At 32.2% G+C, this 26936-nt stretch overlaps 6 protein-coding genes across 8 annotated transcripts; 2 read left to right on the top strand and 4 right to left on the bottom strand.

Annotated features, from left to right (window-relative positions):
- Nucleotides 1-192: 192 nt before the first annotated feature.
- On the bottom strand, nt 193-4028 carry LOC122719754 (proclotting enzyme-like). 3 transcript variants are annotated; one of them, XR_006347683.1, is made up of 11 exons: nt 3926-4028; nt 3457-3780; nt 3054-3378; nt 2835-2965; nt 2661-2759; nt 2380-2572; nt 2019-2296; nt 1647-1823; nt 943-1022; nt 764-876; nt 193-697 (listed from the first exon to the last, which is right to left on the bottom strand). XR_006347683.1 is itself a non-coding variant. In XM_043945885.1 (8 exons), the coding sequence occupies exons 1-8, from the start codon at nt 4020-4022 to the stop codon at nt 1528-1530; spliced, it is 1743 nt and encodes a 580-aa protein (XP_043801820.1). In that variant the 5' UTR covers nt 4023-4028; the 3' UTR covers nt 1033-1527. The 3 variants fall into 3 exon arrangements, 2 of the variants coding, with proteins under 2 accessions (XP_043801820.1, XP_043801819.1); XM_043945885.1 differs by lacking the exons at nt 193-697; nt 764-876; nt 943-1022 and having other exon boundaries at nt 1033-1823; XM_043945884.1 differs by lacking the exons at nt 193-697; nt 764-876; nt 943-1022 and having other exon boundaries at nt 1033-1823; nt 2661-2965.
- A 2441-nt stretch (nt 4029-6469) lies between these two features.
- Nucleotides 6470-14325, bottom strand: LOC122719742 (SAFB-like transcription modulator). The gene is made up of 15 exons (XM_043945861.1): nt 14003-14325; nt 13579-13666; nt 13337-13485; nt 13011-13262; nt 12904-12928; nt 11548-11704; nt 10273-10313; nt 9838-10106; nt 9594-9756; nt 9258-9508; nt 8655-9157; nt 8393-8566; nt 8166-8302; nt 7926-8082; nt 6470-7845 (listed from the first exon to the last, which is right to left on the bottom strand). Exons 1-15 carry the CDS (start codon nt 14132-14134, stop codon nt 7680-7682), a joined length of 2664 nt encoding a protein of 887 aa, XP_043801796.1. The 5' UTR covers nt 14135-14325; the 3' UTR covers nt 6470-7679.
- Nucleotides 14326-14826: 501 nt separating this feature from the next.
- Nucleotides 14827-15848, top strand: LOC122719792 (actin-related protein 2/3 complex subunit 3). Its single transcript, XM_043945946.1, has 4 exons — nt 14827-14886; nt 15109-15285; nt 15365-15560; nt 15629-15848. The coding sequence occupies exons 1-4, from the start codon at nt 14881-14883 to the stop codon at nt 15781-15783; spliced, it is 534 nt and encodes a 177-aa protein (XP_043801881.1). The 5' UTR covers nt 14827-14880; the 3' UTR covers nt 15784-15848.
- Nucleotides 15849-16061: 213 nt separating this feature from the next.
- Nucleotides 16062-17760, bottom strand: LOC122719788 (60S ribosomal protein L15). The gene is made up of 5 exons (XM_043945941.1): nt 17742-17760; nt 17206-17386; nt 16770-16906; nt 16559-16669; nt 16062-16373 (listed from the first exon to the last, which is right to left on the bottom strand). Exons 2-5 carry the CDS (start codon nt 17375-17377, stop codon nt 16179-16181), a joined length of 615 nt encoding a protein of 204 aa, XP_043801876.1. The 5' UTR covers nt 17378-17386; nt 17742-17760; the 3' UTR covers nt 16062-16178.
- Nucleotides 17761-18264: 504 nt separating this feature from the next.
- Nucleotides 18265-20594, top strand: LOC122719775. Its single transcript, XM_043945920.1, has 4 exons — nt 18265-18806; nt 19066-19250; nt 19340-19687; nt 19963-20594. The coding sequence occupies exons 1-4, from the start codon at nt 18470-18472 to the stop codon at nt 20194-20196; spliced, it is 1104 nt and encodes a 367-aa protein (XP_043801855.1). The 5' UTR covers nt 18265-18469; the 3' UTR covers nt 20197-20594.
- A 142-nt stretch (nt 20595-20736) lies between these two features.
- Nucleotides 20737-26437, bottom strand: LOC122719771 (uncharacterized peptidase C1-like protein F26E4.3). The gene is made up of 8 exons (XM_043945913.1): nt 26022-26437; nt 22484-22790; nt 22346-22409; nt 22062-22257; nt 21675-21970; nt 21202-21401; nt 20958-21115; nt 20737-20889 (listed from the first exon to the last, which is right to left on the bottom strand). The coding sequence occupies exons 2-8, from the start codon at nt 22770-22772 to the stop codon at nt 20770-20772; spliced, it is 1323 nt and encodes a 440-aa protein (XP_043801848.1). The 5' UTR covers nt 22773-22790; nt 26022-26437; the 3' UTR covers nt 20737-20769.
- Nucleotides 26438-26936: the final 499 nt, after the last annotated feature.

Here is a 26936-nt window from a genome sequence, read left to right as displayed (position 1 = left end):
GATTTTTATTTTCCTTGCGTATTTGTGCCTTAACAAGTGAAAAAAAAATTATAGATTAAAATTATTAAAGAATATGAAGTATTTGAAAGAAAGTTGAAAAATTAATTATAATACAAACCTGTTGAGCAATTTTTTTCCATTTTGTATTTGTTAAATTTTCAAGTAATTTTTGCTGTTTTTCAGTTTCTATTTTTTTAAGTATTCGTTTATATGTGATAGTTTTCTTATTTTTCCAAGCTTCAAAGGATAGTTTTTTTTCATTTTGTCGCTGACTTGCTAATCTATATTTTATTTTTTAAGCAAACAAGTATATGTTGCAAACTATTCTCTAAATTCAATAAATTTGACGAAATTTGATTTTTTATAAATAGAATAATAACCCATGCATATGATCACAGTCAACCAAAGAAACGTTGTTTGTTGCAATTTGTAATTTATCTGCTGCGCGGTTTGTTGAGTTGCTCCAAAGTTCAATAACTTTAGTATCACCAATGATAGGAGAAAGATTAATGTCATCTAGTTTATTCAAATCCTCTTTTTCATTAGTAAATTCCTTATTGTTAATCGAAACGAAGTTTGGTGTTTGTCTTATTTCTGACACATCTTTTTGACTAGGCATTTTATGGAAAATCGTTACCGAAGTTCGCTTATATTTATAGCGACGCGATCTACGATGCGCTACCGTTGCTGATATATTCTAAAATTTGAAACGTAAATAGTACAATTAATATTAAGTACAAAATTTTTATTTAACAGTTGATACCTCTTTCGATTCTAAAGATTCTTCATTTTGTTTATAGTTAGCATTTTCTAATTCCAATAATTTCTTGAAATTCCATTTCTCATAAATCATTTGATGAAATTGTACAATTTGATCTATGCAAGATATTTTAAATGTATGTAGTATACAATAATAAAATGAATGTTAATTATTACACTAACCATTATTTTTTAGCGCTCCATCGATCATTTGTTCGACGAAACTTTTGAAATTTGGAACTGAGTTACTTTTAGTTTTCATTCTGAAATATCAAAGATTTCTAAATCGTTGGTCGTCTTTTTGTTATAAGAGCCAAGGATTAAATGTAAAATACATTGTAATTAAACGAATTATGTAATTTTAAATGAATAAACGAACGATAGATAGCCATAGGTAAACGATTTCTTGAAATTAAAACAATTGAGGAACAAATAATTGAGAGTTTACAGCCGCATTCGTATAGGTAATATTTGTTATTATTGCTAATAAGTAAATAAATTTAATTTATTAAATTACGTATATTTGCATATATAAGTGCGCGCGCGTATGTACAATTATTATAATATAATTTACAAATTTGTATGATTGCACAAATATATGTGCAATTATTCTAATTACGCTAGTGCATATAATATAAAGAGGTAATGTATAAATTAAGATTCTTGGCACTCACATAATATACTTACAAATGATATTGTATTACCGAATAAGAATCATGTCATCCGAAGTCGGAAATACAAATCAATTAAGATAAAAATTGCTCATGCTTAATTCAAATTATTTTTAATCCAGTCTACGTATTCAGTAACACGCGTATATACTCCCGGATATCCTGGTTCTCCACATTTATTACCAAACGAGACAATACCGATTTGAATCCATTTACCATCTGCTCTAAGCATAAGTGGACCACCGGAATCACCTTGACAAGCATCTTTGCCGCCTTGACTATAACCAGCACAAAGAAAATTACTAGTAATTGGTTGAAAATAAGCTGCATTGCAATCTTCGTTTCTCCATACTGGAAGCACTGCTTGCCGCTGTACCGTGCTTTCTTTTCCACCTATTGAAAGAAATCATATAATAATTTTTTAATTCTTAAAAATTCTTAAAAATTTTTTAATTCTAAAAAATTATAAATATATAAATATTTTGAAAAAATAAGAAATAGAAATAATAGAAAAAAATGAATGTGAATTGAATATGAACAAAAGTAAAAGGAATAGAAAAAAAAAAATATATATATATATATATATACCATAATAGGTAGTACCCCATCCAACAACGGTTGGTCTAGCACCAGCAAATCGTTCGTTTCGATAATGTGCTTGTGGTAAACAAATTGGTATTACATAAGGAGATTTTCGAACAGTCCTCGTCAACTCCAAAACTGCAATATCATTATAAAATCCAACACGAGAGAATTTTGGATGTGCATGAATTTGTTTAACCATGTAAGTTTCTGGCGCGGATGGTTCGTCATTCCTTTCAAGATCTATGTCTCCAAGACGTACAGTGAATTGTTTAGCAGCAAATCTGTTCGAAAGTTCGAAAATCGTCATTTTATTTCTTCTTATGTAAAAGTTTTGAAAACATTTACTTACGAACGAGTAACTTACGGCCGTTGACGGTGATCGCGTGTACAATGAGCCGCAGTTAAAATGTATCGCGATCCAATCAAAGATCCACCACACCAAAATTCTGTGCGTTTAGAGCCATGTAAAAAAATCGCTGCCATCCAAGGCCAACGTCCTGGAAGAGCTTCTTCTCCGCCGACTACTCGATATTTACCTGAGTTTCTTACTCCACATTCTACCACAAGAATTTATCAACAATTTAGTTGTTGCTATTGCTTATTCATTTCTATATGTATGTGTTTTATATTTTTACATTTGTTTACCTTCATCGTTTTGTATAAAATTATTATCAATAGTGCTGCCGGATGTTGAAGATCCAAAGAAATTAGTTGAATGATTTACCGATGGATTGATAGGAGATACTGAAACGAATTCTACAGTAAGTAGTAGTCGTAATTGTAAATTCTGTAATTCTATAGTAATTGTAATCGTGCTACCAGTTGTAATGACAGGAAACAATGGAATGGGTCGAGGAGTTTGATGTGGCTTCGTTGGTCGGACTGGTGGTCTCGATGGAGAATGTATGGGTGGCTCGATTCCTGGTGCTGGAATTATACCGGCTATCGAGCTGAAAATTCATACATATCCAATTTTTTTTAGGTTATGAACGATCTTGCTATAACAAATCATAACGAAATTATTGTTGTTGAATTTACCTAGTTCCATTATTGTCGACTTTATCCGTCAATGGGCAACAAACGCCCGGAACAAATAAACTTTTAAAGCATAATGATTGTCTGAGTTTGGTCAAATCGAGTAACAATTGAGGACAGTTACTTAAATCCTGACATTTTCCAAGATTGCCTTCTGCCGTAGTACAATCGACCGACGATATCACTGATTCTTTTTCTCTAATGTTTTGATTAATCTCTGCAGGAGAAGAAGAAACAGAAGAGACAGAAGAACTTTCGGTCGGTATAGGTCGTAGAGGTAAAGCTACACCTCGGACTAGCGGTGCAATACTATCTGTTACATTGCGTCCTAAAAAAAAATATAATTAAACTATGCAAAATTTATAAATTCTGGAAAAAGAATAGTTGAATTTTATCAAAATCTTACCTAAAATATTCTTTGAAATAGTGTATATAGCTGATGGTAATTCCTTTGGTGGATAATTTGAGTTCTCCACTCCTCTGGTCATATTAACGATATAACTCCCGACAGTATTTAAGGCACCCAAAGTTTCGGTAATCGTAACCAGAGGATCCGGCTGTTCTCGTTTTTCTTCAACTTTCGCTAATCTTACGTAAGGTCTGATATGCATATTTTTTCGAAAAATTGGTGGACCCAATCTTTGTGGATCACTACTATCCCATCTATCTGGTTCTCTCCATCTTTTTATCGGTGTTATAAATGTCTGAGATGTTCCAAATTTGTTTGATGCTGTATCGTTTATATCGCACGCATATTATTATAACATTACATATAATATAATATAACATATAACATATAAGATTCGATTGAATATCCGATTGAATTAATCAGCGTTTTTGTTTAATGAAACAGATTAACGATGAGATTTACTTACCTGAATGATAACGATAATGAGTAATTTCTTCGGTGTATGACCAGGAACTCGTTAGCAAACTCCATATTATGCACAATTCTGAAACATTCAAGTACATCAAGCAGCATGGAATAGAGCGTATCTCTAATCATCGATTATTCCGAAATCGATCTTCCTTTTTTCTTCCATAAAGAATAAAACTATAAATTAAAAGATGTGTAAGTAGATCGCAATTTAAATCATATAGAACTAAAAATGATGAAGATTATTACTGATTTCAGGTAATTGTGGAACAACTACAGGCAAAATAATTATTACTTAAAAATCATTCTGGAAAATTAGCGATTCTCCATTTACGATATGTCAAAGCGAATCTAAGTATTATAATTACTATATTAAGTATATTACTGGTATTACTTTTTGAAATATAGCATTCGATATTATTGACAAATGTTAAGATCATCATCGCTGATTGATTATTACAATATTCAAAAACTTTTCGAATCGTGCTTTATTATATTCGATGAATTAAATTTTTATTTCCTTTTTTATGTTAATAACCTATTAACACGATTTCTCGAGTATCTATTGCGAGACTAAAAGTAAAATCGATAGAAAAAGCGTGTTAGCATATGAGAAGTAATTCAATTCTCCGTGAAATCGAATCGGAAGCGTAACGAAACCATTGGTGAAACTTTTTCAATTTCGCGAGTTTATCATGTTTGAATTTATTTTGAAATATTACATGCAAGTATTGACCTTTGTTCACTGAAGAATAAAAAAAATCTCAAAAATCTGAAAAAATGCGTTTCGTTAAAAACGATATATACTTCCTTCTCAATCTTCTTTCTCAAGAAGAGAATAAAAGAAAGCGAACGATCAAGCGTTTTTGGAATCTGTCTACGCACACGGACTTCATCGATGGTGAAAGTTGCTTGGCGAGAAAGCGCACCTTTCTTCCATTCACTGATTCATCATCTAGTTATACACATACAGCAATGAAGCAATAAATAATAGTGAGTTTAGTGATAAATTAAATCTATTGAGTGAGAATACAATGATTATACTTTTAATCCGTTATTTTTTTTTTTTGTCTCGTGAAAAATTATGCTATTCTCTTTCCAATTGTATAGTTAACGTTACCTTTACTTTCAATTGATGAGTTGGGAATACCATTCTTTCGTAATTCAATATTTATTCTCATCTTATTTATTTTGAATGTGCAATATGTCTTATCTTGTTTTTGTATTTAAACCGATTTAACCCGCATCATATGGGCTGTACGATATAGATGTCAATTATTAATAATGTAACATTGAAAATCAATAACAATAAACGAAATATAATTTAATGAAAGGAAATGCATAAAATAATATATATATTACATATATAATTAGAAAATAAAAAAATAATTTTAAATTTGAAAATATGTAAAAAATTGAATGTAATGATTTAAAGTTTTCGCGCCTAAATACGAGGCAGTACGAATCAACATCCTTGATTTTTCATTTAAGTAGCGCGGAAAATGAATAGAATTGGAACTTTCATTCATGGTCTATTGTATTTTTCCCATTTTCTTATCGATGATGCAAATGTTAAAAATGAATAATAAATATCATTCATAAAATTGTATGAAAGCGCGCGTAAACTATATAAATCGATTTGAATCACTTACTCAAAACAGTGGACGATAACATCCTGATCCAGAGAAAACATTCAACCGATCTTTTTCACATACCATACGGTTTTTATCACGATTATATTACAACACTTATTATTCGCGATCAGGCATACAACGTTCAACTATTTCAACAAAGTTATCGCGTTCGCGAGACTCCCGGCGAATTGTCCATCGTCTATTGAGTTTTGACTGGAAGGTGGGAGCTGACAAGAAAGCGCGGGGGGGGGGCGGAAATAAGATAGAGAAAACAAGAGAAAGGATCATGTATGTAAACGAGAAAGAGAGAAGTTGGAGGAAAAGAAGGAGAAATAAAAAAAGAGGGGAATAAATAAAAAAATTAAAAAGGAAGAAGGAAACCATCGGAATCGTGCAATCATCACTACACATGGGATAAACCTCAATTAGGATGACTGTCGTGAAAAGACCTCGACATACTTTGTTCTCGATGAAATGATTCCCTCACTCTTTCCCATTCCCTCAATCTTTTCTCTTTTCTTCTTTCACAGTAACTACCATCCTTGACTCATTCAACTGAGGGAAAGTGTTCTCTCTATCGTGTATTTCTATTCGTTCTCTTTTCACTCAACGATACAATAGTGTGCCAAAAATATATATTTGCGAATATGTAGCAATTTATCTCACTATAAATATTTGAATCCCCAAATATCTAAATTTTATATATTTGAATTTTTGAATGCTTTAATTCTCATATATCTGAAGTTGTCTTTTTATTTTAGTTCACAGTTGCTGTATAGTATGTTTATCCTCTGATTAATTTCTTCTTTTATCGATGAAATAAAAATTAAATAATGAACTGGAATCAAATAAACAAAATTGGCAAAAATCATTAAAATATAAAATTACAGATATATCAAAACAAATTATTCTAATATACCATAAATTTATTTATATTGAAGTAATTGTCGCTATACTGAAACATAGTACGTGTGCTTCAAGTATGAACCTAAATTCCAACATCATTAGATACACTGTTCTGTCTTGTGAAATTCAATATACAAATTGTTCAGTCATATCCTTATGAGAATATGTACGTATTTCTACAAGGAATCTGTTAAAGGTACACGATGTAACTGTTTATAACACTATTCTGTATGTCTTATTCTATAAGAATACATCCAACGATGTAAATGAATGCGCGTCATTGATTGAAATAAGTTGCAAATAACAATTGATACAACGCATTATATAAATGTAGTTGCGCTGTAGACAAACGAGTAAAAGTTTGCCCCATTTCGAGCGTCTCTCTCTAGATCTCTATATCGTGTCTATTAACAAATGTACAAAAATCCATTATATTTCAGTATGACATATACACTGTATATCGTGTATAGATCATACCATATGTTTACATTCATCGCGATGAATATCACTAAAGTATTTATTTGTAACAATAGCAGCAGTAATAATGGTAGTGTAATAATAATTGAGATAGTAGAAGTAGCAGTAGTGATAATAGCAATAGTAGAAGTAGTAATAGTAATAATAATAGTAATAGTAGTACTAATAGTAAGCAATGGTAATAATAGTGATAATTAGAATAATAATAGTAATAATAATAATACTACTATTTTTATTGTTTTTAGATCATTAAATGTAAAAAAGATTGGGAAAGATGATATAAAATTTTTACAGAAATTGAATGACATCAAAAACTCAAAAATCGTAATCATAATGCTTAGATGAGTAGACTGCTTGGATGAGTATCGGGAGTGAGACGTTCAATTCGGTTTAATTCATTTAAAACTTAATTTAAGGATAGCAACTTGAATACAAATATTGAAAGAGATTTAAGATATACGTATACGCCACTCATCAACGAGGAATTATTTGGGTTTTTCTTGAATCACAATTTGTCTATCAATTGCATACGATCACATTACAATCGGAATTTACGTATACGATTAATTGCTGAAATATAATGAAAATTGATTTGTCAATAATATAAATAATTTAGTGTGCGTGTGCATATGTGAGAGTAAGTATGGGCGCGCGTGTGTGTGCTAGCATCAGAAACAGGTGGATATAAAAATTCACCAATTATTCGTTATAATGGTAAAAATCAGCAATATACGATCAATATTTTCTCATGCTCGGCATAGATGATTTATATGGATCAAAACGATCGTATGAAGGTGCTGTCCCGGGTGCAGTTAATCCCATTGATTGAATAGGACCACTTTGATACGTAGGTGGAACTGGATGTCGTAATGTGTTTCCCATACTGCTTGAATTACTCCATCTGAAATAAATTCATTTATTTAATCGATCTTATTTGCGAATCAAATATAAAATTTATTTTACAAAGAGATTGATGTGTACCTGTTTACATTATCAGAAGATCTAGAACTCCAACTAGATGGTTCGTTTCGAGGATCTCGAGTTCCGCTACTAGGTACAGAATTAAATGATTTTGTAGACGAAGGTCCAGAATGCCAACTACTAGTTGTTCGATTGCTTTCAACATAACGACTATCACCTATGCATAAAAAATGTTGAGATCAAAAAAAATTTTAAACATCAAACAATTTTCTAAAATCATATGAATTCTTTTATACTAACGTGGAGTACTAGATCCAGTAGGTTTGAAACTTTCACTGTAACGCGTATGACTATCCCTAGAACTTCTATGTGTATCTGTATCAGAACGCCTGACATCGCGATCACGAGTATAAGTAGTAGTACTTGCACGTTCATATCTATACAAAAATATTTCGATGAATTTTTTTTATTCAAAAAATCGAAATATATATTGTACAAAAACATAAATTAATCTTTTTTTATATTACCTTTCTTTAACTTGTCGAGGATCGATAGACGTTGCTGTCGTGCTAAGAGTGTCTCGACGTACGATCACTTCTCTTCCTCGGGATACATCGGAAAAGCTTTCGGGACGACTACTACGGGAAGTAAACTCGCTACTACGTTTGAATTCCTTTTTCAACCCTAAATCTTGACTGGATCTGTAATATTTTACGATTCTTTCGTATCTTCTCCGCTTTCGATTTGCACAAAAATGAGGGAATACGAGGGACCATACACGCATCTTACCTACTAGATTCGTAGCGAGTAGGCGGGGATGCGTCTAATCGTCTGTCTGAGACGCGATCTAAAATCTCACCACGACGATCACTTACACGTTCTGGAATGTGTTTTCGACTATGCTCAGTGGCCATACGTTTTCTATCTGGTTCAACGTATATGTCTCTTGGATCCCTTCTATCGCTAGAACATCGTTTAATGGACGGTGGAGGCGGAGCACGTCTACTCTCTTCTAATCGCATTTGTTGTCTTTTCAGTTCCAATCTTTCTCGCTCCAGCTTTTCCCGCTCCAGTTTTTGACGTTCCCGTTCGAGTCGAAGTAACTCAGCTCTCTCCTGCTCAATTCTTTCTCTTTCCCTTCTTAATTTTTCTCGTTCTCTTTCTAATCGTGCAGCTTCTTCTCTTTGTCTACGTTCTACTTCCCGTTGTCGCTCCATATCTTCTCTTCTTCTCCGTTCTTCTTCACGAAGCATCCTCTCCCTTTCTCGTAGCCTTTGTCTTTCTCGTTCCTCCTGGAAATATATAAAAAATTATATTCTTCATAATTCTAATAAATAATTAATACTAAAATATATGCTTCATTAATAATAATTAATAATAATTGATTTTTACCCTGATTTTTGCAAAGGTTAACACATCATCGCGCCTACGCCGTTCGCGGCTGCGAGATCGAGTATGAGATCGATGATGATCCCAAGATCGAATTCTCTTTTCGTCACGTCTTCCTCTTTCACTTTCCGGTTTTTTACTAGTAGATTTAGTTGATCGAGAATCGGCATCTTTCGAAACTTCATCTTTCTTTTCCTGCACCTCTGCTTTTTTATTTTCAATATTTTCGTTACTTTTTTCGTCCGACTTTTTCACTGTTGTGATATATTTAAATATTTCTTTTATAATATATATATATAAAACATCACTTTGTATATATTATTTATTTGAATCACTCACTTGCTTCTGTTCCTTTATCTTCTGTTTCTTTCTTCGTTTCCTTATCTTTCCGATCGTTAATCTCATGATTATCTTTTGTCTTTTCTTTTTCTTCCTTCTTTTCAGATTTTCCATTCGTAGTATCTCGTTTGCGCATATGACTTTGTTGAGTATCACCTTTGGCCTTTATATAATATAAAAGTATATGTGAAAAAAAAGTATAAATAGTCTAAGAGATAAAAATATTTTTTTTGATTTTATTTACCTTTTCTACAGATATTACACGTCCGTGAAGTTCAGTTCTATGTAAATGTTGTATACACTTTGCAGCATCTTCACTAGTGGACATAGTTACATAGCCATAACATCTTGCACCTGGTGTTCTTGCATTTGTAACTACTTTTGCACCTATTACTTTCCCATATTTTGAAAATATTTGTTTCAAATCAGTAGCGCGAGTACTTGAAGATAATCCGGATACCCACAAATTTCTACTACTCGCATTAACGGGACTAACTTGAGAAGTTTTTTTGTCTATATAAAGAATAAAATAATTATAAAACAAAAGTAGAAATAATAGATATTTTAATTATAATAATATTGATAAATGATTAAAAATTTAATTAATTAATATTGATAAATGATTAAAAATTTATTAATAATTCTATAAACACGATTTAAATAATTATTTAATAGTTACCTTTATCATCTCTTTTTTGGCTCTTGTTGCTAGACTCCATGCTGAAAACAATTATTATTTTCATTACATCTGACAATCATTTGAACAATTCTTATTATGTATGAAAAGATAATATTTTAGAAACAATGAATTTCTTTTTCGAGGCTTAATTAGGTACCTCTGTAACTATGTTAAGCATATAAATTTGGCTAGCAACTTTTATCTTTATAACAAAATTATATAATTATATTTATATATTATCATAATTATCAGCTATAATTATCATGATTATCATCATTATCATCGTGATTATTATTATCGCTATCATTATCATTATCATCATCATCGTCATCATCATCATCATCATCATCATCATCATCATCATCATCATCATCGTCGTCGTCGTCGTCGTCGTTGTTAATAATGATAAAGACAACAACCACAATAGCAGCAGCAACAATAATAGAAACAACAGTAACAGTAATAATAATTAGATATTCGTTTTGGCGTTCACTTGTACATCAGCTGTGATACAATTTGTTAGCAGTTTAATGAAATTACTACGTTTCATTGCGGTTGAATCCATATTTCATCTTTCGTGTAATGAAAGTATGTCCGTGCGGAAAATATATTTGTATTGCATCCCTCTTACATAAGCTTTCCAAAAATGGAGTATTTCCTTCGTAGTTCTTCCGGATGGGCTTGACACTTCTTTGTAACTTGGAATAAGCATTGACACACACGCGATATAGAGTAGCAGTCTTCGATGAATGATATGATTACTTGATGCTCGCGTTAAGGCTTAAGTGGGATCTGTCGAATGTATAATTTATCTCAAGATGCTAACATATCTTGCTAGGCTCGACGAAACTGTTGTTTGTTTAATAAACGAATATCTTCAGAGAGGAAAAGTTGCATGTATAATCACTTTCATTGGTAATTCTGGAGCGTATAATACACCATCGAAAAATATTCGTTTATGAATAGGAGCGGTATATATAGGACTTGGTTTGGTTAAGTTTGCTAGCCAATTTCTCGATTTCTTAACATACTTTCCAGAGTTAAGAATTACAGCCTAAACGTACGAGATCGGAAAGGAACTTCGTATGCGATTGAAAAAAAGGGAATAAAGTAATCTTGCGTGCGACTGTGACGAATAATTCAGCTTGGAAATCCATCGTTCGACAGTATCTTATCCTGATGGTATTGTATGCGGTGGAAGAGCATCGCTAGCATAGAGTTGTGTGACATTTCGTTGTCGTATCACTGTGAACCGTTTAGCAATGAGAGACCAACCTCTTGCTTCCATCTCCACCACCGTCCTGCTTGCTCTTCGTCCCGACGTTTCCACCTGATGTCGTCCCTTCCTTGTTGTTGGCACCAGCTTCTGCTCTACTGCTCCCTTTAGAGTCTCCCTTCTTGTTTTCTTCCACTTTCTTCTTCTCTCCTCCATCTGCAGAGACAATCAAGGTAGCATAGTCACTTTCTGCGAAGCCAGATTTCTTCTCCCTCCCTAAGACTCCAGCTGCTTAGTGGCCTGTATTTCCTGCATGGAACTTTTCCGAGCCACTAACAGATTGCGGAGTAAATTATGATGAAGATCGCATGATTGCAATAACACAAATTCACTCTTCAATGTATAATCCATAGCGACCCTACTTTGTTTTTTTCTTTTGATTTTCGAACGATTTAAAATTACCTTTGTACCTTTATATAAAATAGACTCTGAACCAAAACCTATATTGAAAGAAAATTTTAAGGGAAATGAAGAGAAAATGGAGAACAAAGAGGAAAAAGGAGAAAAGGAAAAGAAAAAACTAGAAAGGTAGCAAAAGGTATATATATGCACGCGCGCGCGCAGACATAAGCACGCACGCATGCAGGACATATTTGATTTCTGCGATAGCAAAATATTTGCGCGTTAAAATGACATGCGATTATTTTAAGTTGGTGGTTTTAAGACATTGATTTCTCCAGGATAATAAACAACGATGCATCATCAACCGTATATGGGGAAGATTTTTGGCTTGACATATACTTCAGTCTTCTTGTATCCACATAATTCGGAGACCAAATGATCCAACGATGCTCTAGGTGGTTAGGTAGAATTAAATGTAACTTTATATCAAACTCTAGCGTTAACTAACTTATAGACTAGCACTTATGGGATAAACTTTGTAGAATATAGTTGATATTGCGCACAAGAACGTCGACGAATATATGTTTCATTTTGGTTGAAACCTCGTCGATCATCGCGCCATAATACTCTGCAGCTACATTACTGCATGCCACGTCCACATGATAAATGGTTGCATCGCTTCCTGCACGTATGCTTGATTGAAAATATGGAGCTCGAAGATCGGAAGTAAAATGAAGCATGAAGTAGTAAATTTGTTGACAAATCCAGCGCGCTCGTAATTCTGGATAGATGGAGGTATTTTATACGTAGATAAGCATGTCTCTTGGTCTTTCTGATGCCATATACTTAAGTAACTTACTCGTGACCATCGACAATAGTAGTGCTATATCTATACCTTGAAATCTTACGTCTATGCATACATACATACATACATATATGTGTGTATGTATATATATATACATATATACATGTATGTACATATATAGGTGCAAATCAAGATATAACAAACTTACCCTTATGCCTCTCGTGAGACTCTGTCTGAAACATACAAAGTAAAAATATAAAATAGTTTTTATTTTTTCTTGAAATGTTAAAGTCACGATTTAATTAAATCCATTACCTCCTCAGCGAGGAGATTTTCTTCATCTTCGCCAATAGTTAGATTGATGGAATCTTCATTGTCGATACCATTGGCCTCAACAGTAGAAACTGAATTAGTTGTAGTTTGATTTATTGTAGTAGCTACATCAGATTCTATTTTCTTATCAAGAGCCTGTGTATTTTCGATCAAATTTTTATTTAAATGATTCTTAAGTTCCTGTTTGTGTTCTATTTCCTTGCTAACATTATTTTGAATTTCACTTTGAAGTTCCTAAAATAAAATTTTATTTTATTATTCTTATAAATATATTTTTTTATAATAAACTAAATATTATTTATACTTACTTCCACTTTAGATATTGTTGTATTTTCTTCTATAACAGGCTTTGATTCTTGTTTAACTTTTATATCATTATTATCAGATACCTCCATACTTTCTTCTTTTTGATTTTCTAATGTATCATTAGTTTCATCTTGATTAATTGTACCTGTTACTAAAATGCAAAAAATTATAAATTTGATTTGATAAAATGATTTTAAATTTATCTCTTTCCTTTTAATTAATGTATATAGGTCAAATAACATACCACTATTTTTTCTTGGACTAACTTTGCATAATCCACCACAAGGTACAATCAAATATTCATCAGGATCTTGACCTTCATCAGTTATGGCCTTTATATATCAAAATAACAATGAAGTTATCATAAGTTATAATAATAATAATAATAATAATAATAATAATAATAATAATAATAATAATAATAATGAACAATAAAAATATAAAATTATATTAGTTAAATATAATTAGAGAAAAAAAACTTGTTCATCGATGGCAATACTGTAATAATTATTTGAAAAATTGAGGTTTTGAAATGATATATATATATATATATATAGCGTTGAAATAAACTATCAACGGTATCAAAAGGGTTAAAATGGCGATAAAACAAAGAATAATATTGTTAATGAAATCTTAACAAAAACAATATAAAGGATAAGAAAATTTACTTTGGAAAGACGCTCAAGAAGTGCTGCTTTATTGCCAGTTTTATCTAGCCCACGCCTCTCGAGTTCTGTTTTCAAATCTATAACTCGTAGTTCAGTGAGCTTTTTTCCTTCAACATCGGCCATTATTCTCATACAAAAGTGTCCGACACAAGGCACGCTTATGTTTCGATTTTATCGCTTTTACAAATAGAAATTTATAAGCTAATTTTCATATATAAACTCAATAAAATAACAAAATTATGATATATAAAAAGAACAATTGAAGGATTTCTCAAAATCACAAAGAAAAAGTTACGACAACACACTCCGATATGAACTATCCATCGTCGTCGCCATTTAACGGAAATGACCGGAAGTAATTCTCGCATCAAGTGAATAGAATAGCCAATCTAAAAAATCAAGATACATTTTATTGAAATATTACTAGAATTATTTTTATCATTAATATAATGATAATCAGATTAAAATGCGAAATTATATATATTAAAAAATATAAAATTTGTTGAATGTACATAAAATAATATAAATTTTATATAAAATGAATAAACAATAAAAACAAGAATAATTATTTACCAATCGAAAAATGATAATACTAGTTACAATTTTTAAAATGGAAGATATTATTAAAATTATATATAATTATATTTATATTTATGAATTAAATTGTATGAAATATTAAAATTTTATATATTAAAAGATTAAGAATTTCTTATATTCTTAAAATCAATAGTTATATGTTTTGTTAACTTTGATATCTTTAATCAGAAATGAATATGTGACGTATCGATTTGCATATATATATCTAAGAATACGTTTGTTTAACATTGATTCATAAAAATTTATAATTGCACAGTAGAAATTTTTTTACATTTATAAGTATGCCTGTAAGTAAATATTTCTTAAATTCGTATTAAATATTATATACGTATTTCATTGAATTTTGACATATAATGTTATTTCTAACCTTCTTGGATTTCAATCTATATAAAGTATTTATGCTTATTTTTAACATTTTGAATTAATTTATATATATTAATAGAAAGATGAAAATGAAATATTTTTTATTATAGTACTCTAATGATTACTTACTTTTTTTTTTATTTTAGGCATATCATTCAAGTTTTATTGAAAGTAATGGAAATGTTGGTAATATGGCACTTTTGCCAATTCGAACACATTTTAGAGGTCCTGCACCTCCCTTCAATAATAAGGATTTGGATATAATTGATGAAGCATTGTATTTCTTTAAAGCAAATGTGTTCTTTAGAACGTATGAAATTAAGGTACAACAACAACAGTGTGTTCATTTCTATTTTAATTCTATGTTTCTGAAAAAAAATATAAAATATTATGTTATTTTAGAGCGAAGCTGATAGAGTTTTAATTTATATTACATTATATATAACAGAATGCTTGAAAAGATTACAGAAATGTGCAACTCAAGCTCAAGCTACAAATGAAATGTATTCTCTTGCTATTTCAAAATTTGATATTCCTGGTGATCCTGGTTTTCCTTTAAACTCTGTATATGCAAAACCAAGTAATCCTGTAGAAGCAGGTATATTTTGCATTAGTTTTATATCAAATTGAAAATTATTAAGTGTAAAAATATTTTTTTTTTTATAGATACTATGAGACAATATTTGCAACAAATAAGACAAGAAACTGGTGTTAGACTTGTAGAAAAAGTATATGGTGAAGATGGCAAACCAAGCAAATGGTGGTTATGTTTTGCAAAAAAAAAATTTATGGATAAATCATTATCTGGTCCTGGACAATAAAGTATATTTTTTAATTATAATATAGAATATGTATAACAGATAAATACAAAAGTTTATTGCAGGAATATGAGTTTTAATATTTTATAATATTAATAAAAATAAAATAGAAAGATAAAAATGCAGAAAAAAATATTGTAAGAATTTTGTAAATTAAATGTATTATGCATTTATCATATAATTAAACTTGTAAAATCTTATTATATCTTATTATATATATTATATTGTATTTGTATTTACTTAATTTATAAAAATGAAATATAACACTTTAAAACAACTAATTAGGAAATAAATGTTTATTTTGTACAGGATATACCATAATATTGATACAAATATCTGTAACATATCAATGCAATGATGTATCATGTACATATCATTATTAGAAACATTTAAAAACTTTATCGCTTTCTGCGAAGCGATAAAGAGTTTCTTCTCAGCCATGCTGCACGACGAGAACCACCAATAGTTTGCGAATAACGATGTCCTTTGCCTAAACCGCGTGAACTTCTGCCAGCTGATGTCTTTCCACGAAGTTCACGATGTTTATGTACTGCATTACATATCCAATTAACTTTTGGATCATTACGAATTGCCTGAAATAAGAATAAAACTATTAATATTTCATTCTTTAATATTGTCCTGTAAAACTTTTACTGCAATTATTTATTCAGACATCCAAGGAAGATGAAAAATCATGAAACTTCAGTATGCAATAAAATATCATCATGTTTCATACAAATATTTTATTTTTATAAAATATCTAATTATTATAAATTACCTTATGTGCTGGATCAACCAAAATAACTTCATAATATTTATATGAAGAATCTTGAGCTACCCAATAACTATTCAAAACTCGCAAACCTCCACAACGACGACCAACACGTTCCTGAAAATAAGTATTTATCAAATAAAATGATAAAAATTGCATATTACATGATGTAAGATGATATAAGATTGTACTTCAATTTGTGTAAATATGAACTTACTTCGGCAACAGACTGTAATTTTCTAGTAGGTTTCAACTGATTAACACCATGACTTTTTGGTTTTCCATAAGTTGCACCTTTAGGAACAGGACGTTTGCGCCCACCTCTTCTTACACGAATTCTAAATATGACAAACCCTGCATATTAAGAATATAATTTTTCATATTTATTATATTCTATTAAATGTTTAATATATACTATGTTTAATTTATATTAAAAAAGATAATCAGTATATACACATATATCACCATATAACTGTAAGAGTGGTGCATGGTATATCTCATCATACATATTTTTTAAATATTTAATTTTATAAATAATAAAAAAGAAAAAATAAAAATTAAATTTTGTTACAATAAATAGAATTAAAACAATTAATTTGATTTAAGAATATTTCAATTATTTTATATATTTTATTGAAAAACTACATTCATACCTTGCTTAGCTTTATAACCTAAACGGCGTGCTTTATCAGGCCTAGACGGTCTAGGAGCACGATGCATTTTAGTCAATTGACGATATTGCCAACATCTGACACGAAGCAAGAAGCGGAGCACATCGCTTTGCTTCTTGCGATAAAGTTCTTGCATATATTTGTATGCACCCATTGCGAATCCCTGAAAAACACAGGCATTAATATCGTCTTTATCAATGAAAATAACACAATAGAAAGTTTGAAACTAAGATTAATAATTATTAAAATCAACAGAAAATTTTATAAATTTTGTATAATACAACTTTTAGTTTTCAATGTAATAAATAATGTAATAAATAAGAATAATAAACAAATAAGGTTAATTTCTTTCGAATTTAAACATAACATAATAAATATAACGTTCTCATAGAAATAATGTACGAAATCATAAGAATATTTTGTACAGCAACTCTCGATAATGAATTTTTTTGATGTGTACTTCAAAAATATGTTTGGATTCATAAAATGTAATACGATTTTCAATATGAAACACTTACCTTCGTCAATTGGAACAGAAGGAAAGGCCTCCAACCTTCTTGACATTGATATGTTAAACCATTGTATCTGAAACATTGAAGATAGTATACTTGACACTACAACTAAAAATGATAGAGACATCTATGAAAAAAAAAATGTATTAAATTTTTAACGTATTTTATCCATCGATAAGGTAAAAAAAAAAAAAAAAAAAAATCGAAATAATTATTAAATTGTAGAATGCCAAAAAAATTCATAATGAATACAGATATTGATTCAAACTATGCAAATTCATATCACAAAATTTAAGATAATTTTCATAATAAGTAAATTTGATAATATTTAAATGTCTATAACACAAAAATAACAAGAACAAATAAATTAATTAAATTCTTAAAAGTATATATGTAGCAAATATTTTTCTATATTTTTTTTTATTCTTTATTTTACTTTTTTATTAGTATTTTTTATATATATATATATATATTATTTAGTTGATTTACTAGAATTTAATTATTTAAATATACAAAAAAGATTTGATTTGATTAATTTGATTATTGCGACGAATCAAAAGTTTGAAAGAATATGACAGAAAATGATCAATGAAATCACAAAAATGAAAAATCAGTTATGAAAATATTAAATAGCATAGGTGGTTCTATTATCGAGCGACCTGGTGACCTCTCGTCGAGAAATTGATTATTTCAGGTAGCACGAATAAGTGGTAGTTAAGAAGACGTAGTCCACGATGGAGAGTCGTTCGGATAGTATAAAGGATCCAATTTATTATCCTTCGATGCAAGAAAACGGGGAAAAAAATGAAACGACGACAGAAGCTGAAACGATTGACAAACGAAGCAGAAGTTCTGCTGGTAGCCAAGAATTTGATCTGGAAGAGAGTCACACGTTGAAAGTGCCGCGCAAATTTATCACTAACTGGCGACAAGCTTGTGATCGTACACGAGATAGAACTAAGGATTTTTTGAAGAAATGGCGGACTGTTTCGACTAATGTTGATGAAATCGTTGGTGTTCCAGTTTCCAACAAACAATTGGAACATCCTAGTTGGAGTGTACATGTTTGGAGTAAGATTTTTATTTACGAAACACACGTTAAATACATTAGGAAGGAAAAGATACATAATGTAATTACGAATGGATAAGAAACAGACAATAAGTGTAAAAAAAACACAAAAATCGTGTTTGTTATAAGTATTTATGCACATTGTATATATGCATGCTTATTATCATCGTATCTTTATATTAATTAAATATTTTTTTCTTTTTTGTGTTCCTATTTTGTTCTTTTTTTTTGTTTTTTCTATTTATATTTTTGATAAATTAGCGACTTGGGTGAGTCGATATGCCAGCGATGAAAATTTAATCGCTGTAGAAGAAATTGACAAGGGAGGAAAATTAAAGGATCTGGCGCCCATTCAACGCGATAAGTTTTCACATTTTTTCACTTATCTTTTGGATCATGACAGAGATGGTTTTATTAATCGAAAAGATTTTCGAATGCTTTCAGAGGTACATATATATGGGAATAGGCGATGTTACACAGTTATTATTGAAAGTTTATGCTAATATTTATGCTAATATTTCAACATTTTTGAAAGCGATTAAGAAGATTTGCGGATTGGTCGTGGAACGGACCCGAATATTTGAGATTATTGGAGATTGAACAGGGATTAGCGGACTTAATTTTTCAAGAGAAGAAACAGATCAGCTCGGAAGAATGGTTGTGTTGGTGGGCGCGTGTCGTCGCGCCAATCGGAGGAGCAACTTACAACGAGATTCCATTTTGGTTAAAAATTTTACCACGAATATTTTTTCTCGCCATTAATAATTCCGTAAACGGAATAATATCGAAAAAAGAGCTTGAATCGTTTTATGGATCTGTCGTTGGCCTAGACTCTGACAAAATCTCCAAATATCTGGATATGGCGTATAATTCTCTAACATCGGTAAAAACGCTATACTTTATTATAAAAGAATATATAATTACTTTGCTGATGTTATTTACTTTTAAGATATCTAATATGCTATAAAAACTCTAGGAGATAAAAAAAAGAAAGAACGTAAGATAAAAAAAAATGTCATGTATGTATAAATGGGAAAAAACACTAGGGCACAAATGAAATGTAGGACAAAATGGGAGAAAGGGGAATGAGGTGATGAGGATGAGAGACAGAGAAGAAATGGAAAATTATTAAAATAATTATTTTTGCATTTTCTTCAGAATGGAGACCATCTTCTCGGTTGGCCGCAGTATCAACTCGCATACGCCAACTTTTTGTTCGGTCGCGGACCATTCGGGCCAGGAGAACATTTTTTCGGTATAACAGATTCCTGCATAATCCGAGGCAATAACGTACCATTTCCGATCGATTATTCCGCGATGAACACACCAAAAGATAAATTGGAAATATACAGGCCGCATTGTAGAAGTAGTCGACGTAGCGTAGTAGTTTGAAAAGTAATCACAACAATAGGAGTAACAGGTGGTAACAGATGCGGACAGTGATACGTTCCGACAAGAATCGGTCAGATATATCGATCAGAACTATTTTATATATATATATATATACACACACATATATATATATTAATATATTCAGAGCATTTCTGGCATTTTATTCCCTAATAATAGATGAATTAATACATACATTCGTATATATGTACATATATATATATATATATATATGTACATATATATGATAAGAAAATATTTGGTAATCGTTTCATTCGACTCTGTACAAACATTGATTGATATGTTTAATAAAATATATTGATTGGAATTTTTTATGAATGATAGACGTGTGATTATGGAAGGATAAGGATGAGCGAATCGATCGATTTAGTACATTAATATAAATGAGATACAATAAAACATAATGAAAAGCAATGAAACGCAACGCGATGAACGAGATTCGATAATGATTCGATAGATAAATGCAACCATTCGTAAAGTATCGATGATTCTTCTCGGAAGTAAGAAACATGGAAGAACAAATTATTCAAATAATCCTAATTCTTGTACTTTTCCTTAGACAGTTTTTGCCCATACCGCAACAACGAATGACTCGATATCACATTCGTTTATACCTCTTCGGATTCGGAACAAGCCATTCTCGCCCCATTGGTGGCCCCAAGAGTTAACGACCAGCTGAAAGAAAAGACGCGTTCATTTCGTTATTCGTTAAATACGTTTATCCGTTAATCCCCAATATTTACCCAATATTTAATTGGCAACCCATTAACCGTGGATACATCTTCTCCCCATCCAATAATCCTAACCGAATGATAACCAGATTCATAAAGCTCGGCAATCGGCGTGTGCTTGTATATTCCCGATTCATAAGAGAAAAAGTCTTGATAAACTTTCATGGTGGCTGAAATGTAACCATGAATTTCATATCAGAAGAATTGAAGAATAAATAATAAATACATACAAAATGATAGAAACCAAAATATTTACCTTGCACGGGGCCCGATGTTAAAATTTCTATCATGATATCGGTCTCGTTGCCCAATCGATAAGCCGGCCCGACCTTGTACAATTGCTTTCGAAGAGGATTCGCCGCAGGACGACAGCCTGCAGCTTCCAAGTTCGTTCTCTTTTGCAATCTGCACTGTTCGTACACACCTCTCCACGGATAACACTGTTCGTCGACCAACCTGTGACAAGAAAAAAAAATGGGACAAGGAAGATTATCAATCGTTATTGTCATTCAAATTTTATAAATGGGAAATTTTATAAATTGTCATGTGATATTATATATTATGTGATTTTATATATATATATATTAATATTTATTTATATGTATCTAACTTATATAAGTATATATATATATATATATATATATATATATTTATTTATTTATATATATCTAACTTATATAAGTATATATATATATTTATATATATATATATTTGGTAGCAGAATGTTACCCGAATTTTCTCAAGAACAGCCAAGCTCTGTCCAAGTAGCCGCCGTCGCAACCCCGTTGGCCTTTTTTGTTGCACGAGAGCAAATGTTGCGCGCTTAGAAGAACGCTGTCGGTACCCTTGCTCATCACGGCAAATCTGTCCGAGGCCACCTGTGCCGTAGAAATCGCCCACGATGCGCCGCACCAACCTTGATCCTCGACGCCCGAAATCTGTCGCCGCCAACGAGTCCTGGCATCGAATTCTCGGGGCAGGGATTCGGGATCATAAATCCGTCGCACCGAGTTCATTCTGTAAACCTTGTTTACAGAACGAAATCGATCGATCGGTTGGAAGGAAAGCTTTCTTGGTCGTAAAAAAATCGTATCACATATGTTTAATACCGCTTACCGAGTTCGACGGGTTTAGGGTCCCTAGGCGAAGTTGCACACCCTCCGATAATTTCTTACCCCAAAATTCCGAGTAATTTCGCGCCCTCCAATCGAGAGACGGCATTGAATTGACTTCGTCTATTAGGCTTTGCTCTTGCAGGCATCGATTTTGTTCGCAAAGCACCTCGGCGAGTCTGGACACAGCCGTGCATTTGCTTGAAAGAAGAAAGAAGAATTTTTTCTAAATTACATCGATTTTATATTCGATTCGAAAGAAATTAATATATACGAGGATATACGTACCACACGTTGCAATTTATCATGAATACTTGGCCATCGTTGTAATATTTTCCCTGGTGGTAGCATCCTGTAAACGATAAATCGTAACGAAACGAAGCTTGGCCGAGTTGAATCAACGAATCTTATTATTAATCAACGAACGTTTTATCGGTTCAGGAGGTGGCTCCGTGACATTGGTATCGATCCCCTTGCAATGGCTCCAGTAATCGGGGCAACAGTCCTCCTCTCTGAATCGATCGCAAAACTCATCGCAGTAACAAAGACTGCCGAGAATCGGTGCGTTGCAATCGTCCTGGCGATCCGGGCAACATCCTGGATATCTTCTGGCGCAATACGGGCCAGTCGGCAGGCCCGAATAATCGGGCATACCATTCACGATCGTCACCACCACGAGGAAAATTCCGCATGCTAAGTTCTCCCAGGATCGCATTTTTCACACGTTCGTTTCCTGCGACAACAAATTGGTGTATAATTTTTCTTTTTCTTTATTTTTTTTAATTCACATATTCGTTTCTCATAGATTCAACAAGTCGGCCTATCCAATCTTTTTAATTCGATTTTTCATCCAAGATGTAAGAAATAATTTTTCATCCAAGGGTATAATAGATGTAAGAAAATAAACAAGAAGCGAAGATCTCGTCGATTTTTTTGTCAGATGAAATATATAAATAGGAAAATTGCGGATCTCGTTTCCCTATTTTTATTCTCGATATTCTGAATCTTCTGCAACAAATCTATAGATATAGATTCTACGATCTAATTCTATCACGAATTAGATTCTATCTAATTGGCAATGATCGACGAATAACCGTGCCCAATAGCGAGCGTTCTTTTTTCTTTTCTTTTTTTTCTTTTTTTTTTTCTTTTGGAACGATTTCAAACGATTTCTTCCTCGTTAAAATAGAGATTCATCAGTGTTGAAAAGAATGAATAGAAATAGACCACGCGTTGACCGTGAAATCAATGGTAACCCAATGATGAGAGATCGTTTCGAATTGCAACGATCGACTATTTGATCGATCAAGACAAGATCGAACAAACGCATGGAACGTTTATTCGGGAAATATAATGTAAATACGTTTCGAAATATCATTTATGAAACGCTTGTTATCCAACGCATTATAATATTAATGGAATTTACTAGACTGGAACACGTCACGTCGCAGGTTTATTAAATCTCGGTGAATCATCACATTTCCTAAAGTATAGCGACTATTTCCTTCCACGTACGTAAATATATCACGGCTGTCATAAACGTTCTCTCGAAATCTTAGAACTGCAAAACGAAACACATTTCGCATTCGAAATTTCAACCTCCGCGGAGAGTTGTATTCAACCGTTTTGATTTGTATTTCAAGCGGTGTGCAAGCGTGAGTCGGCCATCGCCGATCTTGACCCGTTTTCGGTTTCATTAGAAGTGGACTGAGAATGATAACTATCTTGACCGAGAAATACGCGAATTCTGCTCGAAAATTAAGACCAATTCCGCCCGTGTATCACGTTCGGCTATTATTTCTCTTCTCTATTGCGAGATGTCGTAAGTCGATTCTGATCTCTATTCTTTTCGTACGTGGATTCGTACAACGATAATTCGAACGTAAACCATCACGCGAGATGTATACATATGCAGCTATGAGAACACGCGTGACGTGTTTACCTGTCAAAGCTACCGTACCGCCTCGTGTCAATGATTTTCTTACTCAATGAATGCTGTCAATGGAAAAGTATGCAACCTTTTATCGACCGAAATGACGAAAGCGAATGGACGAATAATGTGTGACGAAGCGAGAAGAGAAATCTTTATCGTGATGAACACCGATATGACTGTTGAATATCATCAAATATTGCACGAGTATAACGAGTAATCGATTTGGTAAACAAACACGCAAGTGATCTGTTCGAATTATCTAATTTCAAAATTGATCGTGAATCATTGATATGACGTAATCCCCGATTATCATTTTTTTTTTTCGACGAATTTTGAACTGTGTGTGAGGGACGCATAGGGAATGCATGCGTCACTGTGGAAAAAAAAGAAAAAAAAAAAAAAAAGAAGAAAAGAAAAGAATTATTCGAATTATTCGAGTATATACGTAACGCGGAAGATTGAAAGGCTTGCAAAAGGCTTGACGATTCTCTAAACATGTCACGATTAAAATATCGATCAGGTTTTCAAACGGAGCGTAAAATAAACGAAAAACACTTTGGGAACGATATATAGTCGTTAACCTTGTTAACAACCGTTAAATTTTTTTTCTTTTTATAACGAAAATGGATCCCGATGATCTTGCAAGAAGATCGAAAAGATTAAGAAAATAAACGGAATATAATTATAGTGACTCGTATGCGATTGGAGGCTATTTTAAAAATGACTCGATTGGCGAAAAGAGGTTGAAGAAAGAGGTTAGTAGGCATCGTATATTTTTAAGCCGATTTCTTCAGGGTGCAGAGCCATTTGTTTTATCGATAAAAAAACGAACGAACGAACGATCCGTCCATCTCCATATTTTTTTTTTTTTTTTTTCTTTCCATATTTTCTTTCTATATTGGATTATTTATCACGACGCGTTTCCCCGATCGATTTTTCTTTATCAAACCGATCGATCTTTTTCTCCATCCATTTGATCGTTGCTCGCGATCTCGATTCCTCGAGAAATACCATTGAATCCTCTCTGTCTAATCTCTCCTCAACACCTCCTCATCTCGTTTCCATCGAAATTTTCAACTTCGCCTGTCTTCTGTTTCTTTTTTTTTCTAAAATTATATATATATATATATATCGATCGTGGTTCAGTTTAAAGTTTCCTAAAATTAAACGCCAGTGTCACTTTTTCCAAACTCATTCTCTCTTTCTCCCTCTCTTTCTCTTTTTTTGTCTCTCTCTCCTCCACCACCCTGTTCCCCTACTCCTATCGATTCTCAACCGCAAGCGAATCATCCTCTCCCTCGATTATTTTTTCTTCTCTCTTTTTCCCCTTCATTTTCTTTTTCCTCTTTATTCAATCTGTTTATCGTAAGTCGCGCCAATGCTTATATACGTATATCTTTCAAATTGTTCGCGCTAAAAATAACGCGAACGTCATATATTAACGCGTATGTGCCCATTGGCCCAAATTCCGATCTCTTTGCGTTATGGATTCGGGATAAGGGTCGTGAAATGATCGAATAGGTATCGATGATAGGATTCGACGAGGATATTCGAAATTGCCTATGCGCGTAATATTGTACGTGAAGGAATTTATCTATTCTACGAGTCAACATATTTATAATTTTCCACGGAGTGGGAAAACACGGTGAGAAATCGCTTCTTTTAAAATTGTGCGCGCGAATCGAGGCATATATGCACACATGAAACGTGAATGAGATAATAGGTAAACGTGAATAACAATCGCGTAAATTTAGTATTCGTAGCAGTGTGCTTGTTATAAAAAAAACGTGCCTCGAATCATTTTTGGTCCATTATGCAAAAAAGATGTTTATGCAATATGCAGAGATTCTTTTTTTTTTTTTTTTTTATATTCGTGCGTTAAATCATTGCACTTTTATTCGTACGAATTCGAATAATACGATCGATATTCTAAAACAATATCAATTTGATTACTTGGTATCTATATAATTAATTATTCAATTGATTAAACGAATGATATTGATTATTAAATAAAATCAAAGTGTCACTTACTTGTTGGTTGGTCGAGATTGTCAGATCCGAGAAGACACTTGACTCTTTTGACAGACGTCAGTTAGCACTTGGTCCGCAGTACAGTTAGTACTTGGTATCAGTACACGCCTGCAATAGACGGGCGTAGATACGCGTTTTAAAATATCTTCAAATGTTCTTGGATGACAGTGACAATGGTTTGAAAGATTGGAGGATTGAAAAAGAGACATAAAAGAGGGATAAAAATTCTCGGACGATTGAAAAGAAACTGAGGTAATTTCAAACGATACGAAGTTTTGAACTCTCGTTTGAACTCTCGTTCGCGGAAAATATTCGCTGCGAGATAAATTTCGAAGATGAGTAACGGTGTTGTAATAACGATTGTAAACGATTAGAGGAGAATCGATCGGTGCTGGCGGCTCGAAAGCAGGAGCCTAACTGACCTGCGAATACGCTAGGTAAACGCGAGCTAAATGCTAGCCTGGTCGCGTCCCACGGTGGTATCGCGATTCGGTTTCCTCTTGGCTACTTACCGGATCTCCTTACGACTTCTTCCCTTGAGATTCGTCATTCCTCGAATATGCAAAGGTCTCTGATTAAACTCGCGAGTGAGTGCACAACTGTCACAATAGTTACGATTCCGACTCGCCACGAGTATACACAGCGAACACAAGATTCTTCTTCTTCTTCTTTCAAACTGAAATTAAAAAGCTCGAAAACAAGCATGTTTTTTTTTTTTTTTTTAAATTGTTTATCACACGTGTGTTTATCTTTGCCAATTGCATATCTTTGAACGGGGAATAATATCACTTTTTTTTTATGCAAATTTTTTACGAACGAAACGAACGAAAAACAACTTTAGAAGTATATACGGTTTGATCTGAAAAACTTAATTACAATTTGTGCAAAGAGTTGAAAGGAAAAATTAAAAAAAAA

This window comes from Apis laboriosa, unplaced genomic scaffold (assembly GCF_014066325.1).
Source record: "Apis laboriosa isolate Shangri-la unplaced genomic scaffold, ASM1406632v1 scaffold9_cov152, whole genome shotgun sequence".
Lineage (NCBI taxonomy): Eukaryota > Metazoa > Arthropoda > Insecta > Hymenoptera > Apidae > Apis > Apis laboriosa.
The sequence above is the reverse complement of the archived record's forward strand: the minus strand, read 5'-3'. Positions and strand labels throughout refer to the sequence as shown.